Raw genomic sequence first — 12280 nt, 5'->3', positions numbered from 1 at the left:
CTCTGAAATTCACTTTTAATCCACTTAAACAATAAAGGAATGTAAAGAATAGCTTCTGCAGCCCATTTGTTCCTGCTAGTCTGTTATATCATCATTGGTACCTTATGAGTTGATTCCTTTATTAAAGAAATTTATTTCTCAGGGATTACATTATTGGATTTATGTTACTAATTTTTACGGTATTCTTTAATAGACAAATGTGATACAAAATTGTACTAGGAAGAATATTATCGAATTAAGTCACTAAACAAGTGTACCTACTTCTCCAGTATGACGCCTTAATACACTGTTTGCTTCATCGTCCAGGATGATGACAACTCCTGGCAAGTTACTGGGCTACTCCTTCTGTAATCAGGGTCATATTTCTAGTTCTTATAATCTAAATTTATTTTGTGTCTTCCTTCAGGATTCTTGGTACAAAGCATGCATTGGACTAGGAGAAAGCAAAGCATGCATCTTTTTAACCTGCCTCTCGAAGGTAAAACAGAGACTGTCTCAACACAGTTATCTCCTCTGCCTTTGCACTGTCACACAGGGAGCTTGACAGTATGGGGTTGCTCCCGGTCATTAAAACTCCAGGTATTAACTGCACACATGTTGATTGATTGTACTGGCAGACAATGTTGCTTCATTTTCACATGCAAAAATCTTTACCATACATATATCGCTTTATGGAACTCTATGATGGCATTTCCTAAAAAGTATCTAACTGCTTACTTCTTGATTTAGTCATCTTAAGAAATCTTCAAGGTTTATAGCCACTCCAAGAGCTTCCTGTAGAATTCCTTTACATTAACAATAAAACTGGCATTCATTCCTTGTGTTCCCTTACCAATAAAAAGCACTGTATGTTGACCGTATAGGTATAGGCATTACATTTATAGTGCATACAGGGATTTGAGCACTAAATTATACTCAAATCTCCTTTTACTTTTTTTAATATATCACCTTATACTAAATCAGACATTTTCTTCCTTCCTGCCAATGAAATGACTAGCTCTTGTATTAATCATATTTGAATATATGTAGGTAGTAATTATATATGTAATTCTTACTTTTTTTAAACAAATGTTTCTATTAACTACTTTGCAAAGCTGAACTTGAAAGTAGCATCCTTAAAACATGGCCTCCCTCCCCCTTCCTCTCTTTTTTCATGTGCAACACCACAAACCTTTTAAATATAAATTTTTATGTGATATAATATTCTTCTCTTTAATACACTGGTTTACTGTTATTCACTAACAATCCAATTATTGACAGAAATGAAGCTTTCATTTCAACCTGATTATTATCCATTGTTTTGAGTAGATTGGTTTGTACCATAAATATTTTTATGTTATCATTATGACAAAATGTAGTCCTCTGTTATAAGTTTTCATCATCCTGGAAAAACAGACATGACTTAAAGCTCTCAAGGTAAAAATAAAAAGTACCGACGGAAATTAGTATGTGTGTAAATGTTACAGTTAATGTTTAACAAACCCACAAGTGTATCTTACATTTTGAAAGTGGTTTTAAAGGCACATTAGGATTACCATGGAGTTCCCTATTTTCTCAGGATGAAGTGAGAAGGAAGAGGGTCTATATCACTATGTGTGGTATTAAATATTTTAATATCACTACCTGTGATATAAAATTCTTACTATCTCAGGCTGTGGGATTTAATGTTACTGGGCGATGGTGCTACCACTGAAGTGTATTTGCTGGCTTTAGTCCTTTTACTTTTTCCCCCACTCATCTTTAAGGTTTTGACAGTTGGCAGATTTTCCTGAGTTAGGTTGAATAATGTAGTGTTTGAAACAGAGCTGCAAGGGAATATACAAGCCACTTCACTGCATAGACTCAACTTAATTTTAAAAACAAAAATAAACAGAAAAATCCAAACCTTTCAACTTCATTCTTAAAAAGTCTTTGACACAGTGAAATATCTTCATTGGTCAGCTTCCCCCTGTCAAATATCTCAGGAAAGCTTAAGTATGGAAAGTTGAAAGTATTCAAACTAAAGCAGATGTTATTCAAGTCACCAATTTGTCAGATTTCTTGTAGGATGTTTAGGTTCTTTTGTGTTAGTACTGAAGTACTTTAGTCCTGAGGATTTTTTAAATACTCGCTATAAATAATCGAAGGAGAAAGAATTACTCAGATATTTTGCCCAAGTCAGTTCATAAAAGAGCTTCGACACCCACGATAGACATACTTTGCAGATAACTTTTCTATGCTAATCACCTTAATCTGGTATCAAGATGGTTTCCTACAAAGAGAGAGCTTTTAGTCTTGGGTTTTTATTGGGGTCTCTTTGAATAAGACCATTTGAATAATATACTGTCTAAGGTTTGGGGCACTTTGAGCGGGACACTCAAAGCGTGAGGAACAGACTTCAATTTAGTATCTGCAGGCAAAAATTCTAATTTGTGTACAACTGAAGTTGGAGCAAAGAGCATGCGATTCAAATCCAAAAAAATCCCTGTGTAGTTGGGAGAACTGGCTGTGGGAAATCCAGGTAAAAATAAGACATGTTTTTGCAAATTCACAAACAGGGTATATGCCACTTAATCTCTCTGTCATTGTAAACTAAGGGCCTTTTCCATCCTATTTGTTTCCAGTAACTTCAACTTCTCCATTTTTGTGATTTTAGAGAACCTGGGGCATAGAATTAAGGTAAGAGGCCCTGGGTTAGAGTAAATTTACATTGCTCTAGCTGTGAGCGTAGTGAAAGTGAAATCACAACCAGGAATAAGACGTAGAAAAACATGGTAATAATATGCTTCCAGATATGGGAACTGAGTAAGTCAGGGGTATTCAGTGGACATATTAGAAATTCCTATCCCTTATGGGGTTTGAAAATGGATGGTAACACTCTCCTTTGTTAGTATAATCCCAAAACATTTAGACAAAAATGTGAAATTCAAACAACACTGGAGACATTGTTTGGTGTTACGGAAACCAAATATAACCACTGACTTTTTTTCCTTCTCCCCATGGCATCTGGAATGCTTGTAATTGGATAGACGCAATCAAAGTGACCATTTTCATATCACAGTTAATAAAGAAAACTTGAGCCTATTTAAGCCATGAATAACCTCAAGGCATTTGTTAGATTTGTTTCCAATATAATGTTAATTTTTTATATTTTTATATCCTCATCCCTCAGGGGAAAATCAATGGTGTTGTTTTATAAGATAAAAGTAACATAACATGGATTTCTTTCCCCCTACATCACTGTGGGTTTTGTTCTAAAAAAATATTCTTCTTAGTGCTATCAGATCTTCCTCCTGGTGCTACCATAATAACCAATAGTATATCGGTTATTTATTTTCAAAAGAATCCCAGTTGATTTTTCCCAGATGAAAAACAAAGAGCTTGCTTCAAACAACCGTTCTCTTAGTTGGATCACTATGAACAAGCTTATAATCATAATTTAGAGCATATGTCAATCTATAACTTTAATAAAAACATTTTCTTTTTTGGATTAAAGACTTGAATGTAAGATCTGAAACCATAAAACTCCTAGAAGGAAACTTAAGTGGTAAGTGTCTTGATATCAGTCTTAGAGATGATTCTTTGGATTTGACACCAAAAGCAAAGGCAACAGAAGCAAAAACCAACAAGTGGGGCTACATCAAACTAAAAACTTTCTGCACAGCAAAGAAAGCCAACGAAATGAAAAGGCAACTTTCAGAATGGGAGAAAATGTTTGCAAATCATATATCTGATAAGGGATTAATATCCAAAATATATAAAGAACTCATACAACTCAATAGCAAAAAACCCAAACAATTTGATGAAAAAGTGGGCAGAGGATTTGAATAGACATTTTTCCAAAGACACAGGGATGGCCACAAGGCACATGAAAAGATGCTCAACATCACTAATCATCAAGGAAATCCAAATCAAAACCACATGAGTTATCACCTCTCACCTGTTAGAACGGCTATTATCAAACAGACAAGAAATAACAAGTGCTGGCGACGATGTGGAGGAAAGGAAACACTTGTGCATTCTTGGTGGGAACATAAATTAGTGCAGCCACTATGGAAACAGTATGAAGGTTCCTCAAACAATTAAGAATAGAACTACCCTATGACCCAGCAATTCCACTTCTGGATACCTATTCAAAGAAATAAAACACTCTTTTTTTCTTTAACATCTTTATTGGAGCATAATTGTTTTACAATGCTGTGTTTCTGCTTTATAACAAAGTGAATCAGCTATACATATACATACATCCCCATATCTCCTCCCTCTTGCGTCTCCCTCCCACCCTCCCTAACCCACCGCTCTAGGTGGTCACAAAGCACCGAGCTAATCTCCCTGTGCTATGCAGCTGCTTCCCACTAGCTATCTATTTTACATTTCATAGTGTATATATGTCCATGCCACTCTCTCGCTTCGTCCCAGCTTACCCTTTCGCCCTCCCCATGTCCTCAAGTCCATTCTCTACATCTGCGTCTTTATTCCTGTCCTGCCCCTACGTTCTTCAGAACCATTTTTTTTTTTTTAGATTCCATATGTATGTGTTAGCATACGATATTTGTTTTTCTCTTTCTGACTTACTTCACTCTGTATGACAGACTCCAGGTCCATCCACCTCACTACAAATAACTCAATTTCGTTTCTTTTTATGGATGAGTAATATTCCATTGTATATACGTGCCACATCTTCTTTATCCATTCATCTGTCAATGGACACTTAAGTTGCTTCCATGTCCTGGTTATTGTAAATAGAGCTGCAATGAACATTGTGGTACATGATTATTTTTGAATTATGGTTTTCTCAGGGTATTTGCCCAGTAGTGGGATTGCTGGGTCATATGGTAGTTCTAGTTGTAGTTTTTTAAGGAACCTCCATACTGTTCTCCGTAGTGGCTGTACCAATTTACATTCCCACCAACAGTGCAAGAGGGTTCCCTTTTCTCCACACCCTCTCCAGCATTTATTGTTTGTAGATTTTTTGATGATGGCCATTCTGACCAGTGTGAGGTGATACCTCATTGTAGTTTTGATGTGCATTTCTCTAATGATTAGTGATGTTGAGCATCCTTTCATGTGTTTGTTGGCCATCTGTATATTTTCTTTGGAGAAATGTCTATTTAGGTCTCCTGCCAAATTTTGGATTGGGTTGCTTGTGTTTTTGATATTGAGCTGCATGAGCTGCTTGTAAGTTTTGGAGATTAATCCTTTGTCAGTTGCTTCACTTGCAAATAGTTTCTCCCATTCTGAGGGCTGTCTTTTGTCTTATGTTTTCCTTTGCTGTGCAAAAGCTTTTAGGTTCCATTAGGTCCCATTTGTTTATTTTTGTTTTTATTTCCATTTCTCTAGGAGGTGGGTCAAAAGGGATCATGCTGTTATTTATTTCATAGAGTGTTCTGCCTATGCTTTCCTCTAAGTGTTTTATAGTGTCTGGCCTTACATTTAGGTCTTTAATCCCTTTTGAGTTTATTTTTGTGTATGGTGTTAGGGAGTGTTCTAATTTCATTCTTTTACATGTAGCTGTCCAGTCTTTCCTGCACCACTTATTGAAGTGGCTGTCTTTTCTCCATTGTATATTCTTGCCTCCTTTATCAAAAATAAGGTGACCATATGTGCGTGGGTTTATCTCTGGGCTTTCTATCCTATTCCACTGATCTATTTTTCTGAAAAACACTAACTCTAAAGATACATGTACCCATATGTTCATTTCAGCATTAGCTACAATAACCAATATATGGAAATGACAGGTATATCAATGAATGAATTAGTAATGGAAATGTGGTGTATATATACACAATGGAATACTATTAAACCATTAAGAAGAAGGAAATGCTGCCATTAGTAACAACATGGATGGACATTGAGGGCATTATGCTAAGTGAAGTAAGTCAGAGAGAGGAAGACAAAATACCATTGTGATCTCACTTATATGTGGAATCTTAAAAAAAAAAAAGAGTTCTGGCTCTTAAATACAGAGAACAGATTGGTGATTGCCAGAGGTTTTGCGGGGAGAGGGGCAGTGAGGGGTGGGTAGAATGAGTGAAGGGGGTCAAATTGCACAAACTTCCAGTTATAAAATAAATAAGTCCTGGGGATGTAATGTATTCATGGTAGCTAGAGTTAATAATACTGTGTTACATTTAAGTTCTGGGGATGTAATGTACTCATGGTAGCTAGAGTTAATAATACTGTGTTACATTTAAGTCCTGGGGATGTAATGTACTCGTGGTAGCTAGAGTTAATAATACTGTGTTACATATTTAAAAGTTTCTAAGAAAGTAGATCTCAAAAGGTCTAATCGCAAGAAAAGAAATTTTGTAACTATGTATGGTGATAGATATCAACTAGACTTATTGTGGTGACCATTTTGCAATATATTCAAATATTGAATCATGCATAACTGAAACTAATACAATGCTATATGTCAATTATACCTCAATATATAAAAATAAAACAACTATTTTTTATATCCTATTTAAAAAAAGACTACCCACAGGTGTTAGGTTCACATTCGTTATCAGAGGAAGTCACTGGAATGTATTTATTTAAGGCCTGATACAATTTCAAAAAGTGCTCTTGTGAACAAGAAATGACTCAGGTACATTGAGGAGCTCTTGAATGTCAGCTAGGATTCAGTGATGACTGTGCAATTAAAAATGCATTAAAATGCTACGCAGCTTTCAGGCTAATCTAGGGAGAAAGAAAAGAGGGCTCAACATTTTCAATCATGAAAGAAAGTGGGTACTGTTGCGGGAAAAGGGGTCACAAGCCAGGTACGTGAGAAAGAAAAAAGGTGTGGATAGACAAGCTATTGAGTAGGAAGGGCAATTTACTCAGACTTAGACTATTACACCCAAGTAGATGAATGCGTTTTGAAAGATACTCCAAGTGGTCATCACTGGCAAAATAATTGTTAAGAAAAAATAGACAAGACTCAACACAATCCTGAATTCTGAGAAACGACTGGATCTAAAAAGCCAACTAAGCACATTTTAAAATATCACATGTTAAGAGTAAGATAACATCGCTGTAGTCATTTGGTAAAACTAACACCCATGATGGAATCTAATCAGAATTATAAATTATAAAGTGATCAGCCTGAGAGTATAATTTAAACAAATTTAAAATACTATTTAAGAACTATAATCATCAATCATAAGTACAATCTCCCTGGATAGAAGACAGCACAAAAGGTCCTGAAAAACAAATGACCATTATTCACACCTTATAGCTCTTACACAACATTCAGAAGTTGTTAATGGATATTATTCCTTACACATGCACAAAACCTCTGCATCTACACATGCAGAGATGTATTTGTACATCATCAACCACAGACTCTTTTCTGAATACAACCTTCACATCTTTGGGCACGATAAACACACACAACCACATACCCACTCATGAGACATCTGAGTCTGTGTTAAAGAACATGCTCCATCACTCATTCCCTTTAATGATGGATGTTCTGACCCCAGAACAGTTAGGATCATGATTTGCATTCAACAGCCAGTTCCTTCTTGTTCAGTCAGATGCATAATGTCTATTTAAATTTACCAAGCATGAGAACAACAGAGGCTAGTGCAAATGAACAGCATTTTATAAGAACCTAATAAGAAAACTGACTTTCACGAAGCCAAGCAATCATCTTACAAAAAATCTTTTGCTATATAATTAAATATTTGATTCACTTTAAAGTATTTCTTTAATAATAATTCAATATTCCAAAATATTAAGCACCATGTTACTATCAATTGCTGGCCTTTGGAAAATTTGTAATTTCAGTTAGATTAAATGAGCAGTACACAAGGCTGAAATATTTTTATAATTTAAATATTTTAAAACCTTAAAAAATTATTCATAATACAGAGAAAGCCTGTTTTAATCCAAATGTGTTATTATGCCTCCTTTTTGCCCTAAAAGTAATAAATTTCTCATGAAAATGAAGCATGATAGTAAAATCTGTTTACTTAATGGAGTCGTCACTGCTCTTTTTTCCAGTTAAGGTACTTTTTAAGTGAGTTAAAGTTCTGGCAGAATCTTTTATGGTTCATTGGGCTTCATTATTCTTTGAGTCATGGAATAAAAACATGGCAGTGCCTATCAATCAAAAGAGTTGTGTTCTCAGAGATCAAGAATCAAATGCCAAGAAAGACTCATCTAATAAGGGCCCCAACTGCCACTGATGTTACAGGGATTTCAGTGACTAAAAAGGTGATTCACTAACAAGACCTATAAGAATTTCTGTGACTCTAGCTGGCCATGCATTCTTGAGTTCTTTACAACCCAAGTTTTAATATCATATTGTCAATCATATGCCATACTTCCGAGAGGAAAAAAAAAAGCAATCTATAAAATAGTCAGTGACACCCAGACAAGATTAATTAACAATTTGGCGTTTTGCGAACAGGATTGTTTTAATGACACAACCTAATCAAAGTAATTTGTGAGTGCAGTCATCCACAGGATGTGTCAGAACTTTTCACACATGAAATATACACGTCTGCCTGAAGATGCAATGGACTTTCCACTGTTGGCTTTGGCATTCAGCTCTGTTTGTTATACACTCATTACATCCTGTACTCAGGAAGAAGGAATATTTAAAACAAACTTCTTTCGCTTCTAACTACTGCAGCTGCTTCTACCAAGCAATAAAAGTTGCTAGAGAAATCATATATACACATACATGTAGAATTAGGGAAACAAGCTGCTTTAACGCCTTGATTTAAAATAAGCTCAATCAGTAGAAAAGAAAAACGCTGTAATATACAGCTTGATGAGCAGCTGAGGACAAGAATATACTCCGACGCAGTTCTAGAATTCAGGATATCTTACTCAGTGTTTGAATGAGACGAAGGACATTTCTCCTCAATTTTTCTAAACTACTGAATGAATAAGTGAAATTTATGTGGGGAATGCAACCCAAAATAGACAGATACGTAAAATTTTCTTAAATACGATTCTGAGGCTTTAAAGGCAGAAAAATGAAAAGTCTTGCTTCTGTTTAATTCTAACTTATAAAATTATATCATTTTGTAAATCCTAATTTAATGAGTTCTAGGTTAAAGGATACTTGTCATAAGTCAGCAATAAAATTTAGCTCAATGTTAACAAGCATCCTTTAGGAGGAAAATATCAACTGTATTGCAAAGCAATAATTAGAATATAGATTATTTTAATCTTTACAAAGATTAAAATCGAGAGGCATGTTAACACCTCGCAGGTCTATGGAAAAGACACTGAAAGTATCTGGAAAAAAAAAAAAGAAAAATGAACAGCCTTACTCTTGACGGTCGCCGTCCGGGTACAGTTGTACAGAATAGCCAACTCGCCGAATACTTTTCCTGGACCCATGGTGCACAGCTTCACACCTTCTTTTGTAACTTCAACCTTACCATCTAAAAAGAAGAAGGAAAAACACATCATTTCGATTCTCTCTCATGCTTCATTTCATTTGTTGCATTTCCAAGTTGAGACGAGGAGGGCCAGGCTCATTTTCAAAAATGCAAAGCAGCTACCAACTAAAACAAAGTCATCCTCAAGATGCAGTGCAACAAATGCAATAAAGTATGTAAGAAATCCATATCCTTTCCTAAATTAATCACTGATAAGATTAGAGATGAGACTAAAAGAAAACACCAAAAAAAGACAGAGATAAAAATGGCAGCATGTGAAAATTTTTCCAAATGCAATATTAGAAAACTCTGGTAATTCCAATTTTAAAGTCATTTTGAATTTGAAAGAAAAATTGAGTGTGTACATTTTGTACAGCACACTTCATACTCGGGAATTCTCATCTGAGTAAGGTAGCTATGATGCAAAGGGAAATTACTTTGATCCTAGAGCATTATTTAATTGCGGCTCATGGGATCTTTTATTTTTAAACATCTTATCTGACTTGGGCAAGACTGTTTCATCTGCTTCCCAGCCCTGCAACATGGACTGTAAGGAAACCAAACTATAAGCGTTGAGGAAAAAGAAAGAGACACTGGGACTGTTGATGTTCCACAAAGGATTTGGAAAATGAAATGCTAAAGAAGGAAAAAGCTAAGTAAACAGCGTGCACTGGGTATACATTGTTGCCTGAAAGTAAGGAAATGCTATTCATGAAGGAAATGAAAAAAAATGCATTTTTAAAAAAGTCATAGCTATGTACACTAAAAATTCCATCACCTAACATAATGGGGGAAGAAATAAAAAGGCAACACAATCTATTCTACACTTAATCCTACCCTTCTATTATTCCTCCCAGTAACTTAGCCACGGTCTACAGAAGTAACTTAGCCACGGTCTACTGCCAAGTCTAATGCTTGGCAGTAGCTAGTGATTGAAAGGAACTAATGTTACCAAGTTTGTCCAAACGTCAGGCCTTCATGCACTGACTCCATAATTATCACTTTAGCTATGTGCTTCCTGTAATATTTAACTTTTCGGAGTTTTAGCTTTACATTTACTCCCACCTTTTTAAAAATCAATCCAGTTTTACCTAAGCAATAATATTTATAAAATTATAGGGTTGTTCAAATACCTATTGAGATAAAATCTTATATATTAAAAAACTTCTTAAAAAGCTGAATTCATGTACCACTGATGCAAGATGAATCCTTCAGAGGGCACTGTTCTACCCTGAAAACTATTTCATCTGAATGGTATCAATGGAGAGAGAATGCCGCAGTAATTAGGGTAAAATTTCAGACAAAATCTACTCACTACTCTTGAACTGTGTATCTGTTCCTCCTCTGTGTGTTAAGAAGCTATTTAGAAATGAATGTATCCAACAATCCTAAAAGTTTGGAAATACTTTTATGCGGGTATGACCACTAAAAAGTCTAGCTTTTTCACGCCTTACTTCTTGACTTCAGGAAGGGAAACTTTCTCTTGATAGGTACATCAAAACCAACCCAGGAAATTCATATTTTTTTAAGCTTCAGTTGCTCCTCCCATGACATCCCCACCCAGCCCTTTCTCTCAATGGCAAGCCTATTCCTCTAGAAATTTCATCTGCCACTCAAGAATGAAAGATAGGCTCAGAATACAACATAATTAAGACATTTATACATCATTTGAAGTCAGACCAGGAGTTAAGTTCTGGTTCTCTTATCAGTTCCTTACTAGCCTTGTGTCCTTGGGCAAGATGTTAATTTTTCTATGCCTCAGTTTCTTCATTAATAAAATGATAAAAGCAAAGTACCTATCTTATTGGGTAGTTTATAAAATGAAATGAGATAAAGCAGATGCAATGCTTAGCACAGTGCTGGCATATAGCAAATCTCAGTAAATACTACTTGTTATTATTGGTATTATTTGCATCATGTTTCTTTCTTATAATCTAAATGTAGGTAGGGCTTATTAGATTACACTGAAGCACAATATTCCATCATCTATTACAGAAACCAATCAAGGTCCATGTAGGATAATATTTTTTCATTTTTGTTTTTTAAATGGAGAAAAGATTTGTTTCAGATTTTCTCCCTATGGGGGGCTGAGGAGAGAACTTTGGGGTTTTAATCAATATCACACCCAAAGAAGAAAGAAGAATCTCAAGAATTCACACTGATCTACCTGGCAGAATACAGTATTTTTGTACTCCTTCCTACTTGGCCATGTCCAGCCAACATTTGTTGTAGTATTGCTTCGACAGCTATAGTCTTATGGTGGAGGTTCCCACGTATAACATAGTAAAATTTTCTCACACATTATAAAATTTTTTTGACTGAAAGCTCTAGCTTTAACTATATTACTAGAACTAAGAGCAGAATGAATAATGCCTAAAGAACTTTCATACACAGCTCATTTTGTACAAGTCTGCTTCTCTGTCTCTTTGGGTCCCATGGTTTAAAGTCTTCAGTGGAAAGGAATCCACAGGAATTAGACCACTGCTAAGAATCCTGCTGGACAGTTTCAGAGTTAGGTCTTCTTAACCACTAACCAACCTAAAAAAAAAATGGCCAGACATTGGGAGTCTTGTTTTAGCTCAGTGGTTTCTTAAAAGGCATCTGTGGACCCATCACATCAGAACTAATTTATAAAATCCAGATATTCCTCCCTCTGGGAAACTGTAAATGTCCCTCCACACAGTGACCACTCTACTTGGTCCTAGAGCCCCTTACTTCTCTGAAAAACCATGCTCATATAACACTGATCTGTTTTAACTTATGGACAGTTTATATTATAACTGTTCATGTTTCCCATTCTCATATGACTTCTAGAAGGTTCACAGCATAATTGTATAGGACTCTGGGGTTTCGAGTTTGTGCAAACACTCACTCACTTCTGGTTACAGCTCATTTTCCTGATCTGATATTTTCTT

General features: G+C 35.5%; 1 protein-coding gene across 2 annotated transcripts in view; it reads right to left on the bottom strand.

The window, feature by feature from the left end:
- PRKG1 (protein kinase cGMP-dependent 1) overlaps positions 1–12280 on the bottom strand; it is a 1185098-nt gene that overhangs the window by 719403 nt on the left and 453415 nt on the right. For both annotated transcript variants that reach the window (XM_067710145.1, XM_067710144.1), the window contains exon 3: positions 9255–9368. In XM_067710145.1, the coding sequence (XP_067566246.1) occupies positions 9255–9368 (114 nt within the window). The remainder of the gene's footprint in view (positions 1–9254; positions 9369–12280) is intronic.

This window comes from Pseudorca crassidens, chromosome 16 (assembly GCF_039906515.1).
Source record: "Pseudorca crassidens isolate mPseCra1 chromosome 16, mPseCra1.hap1, whole genome shotgun sequence".
NCBI lineage: Eukaryota > Metazoa > Chordata > Mammalia > Artiodactyla > Delphinidae > Pseudorca > Pseudorca crassidens.
This window is presented reverse-complemented; position numbering and strand designations above follow the sequence as displayed.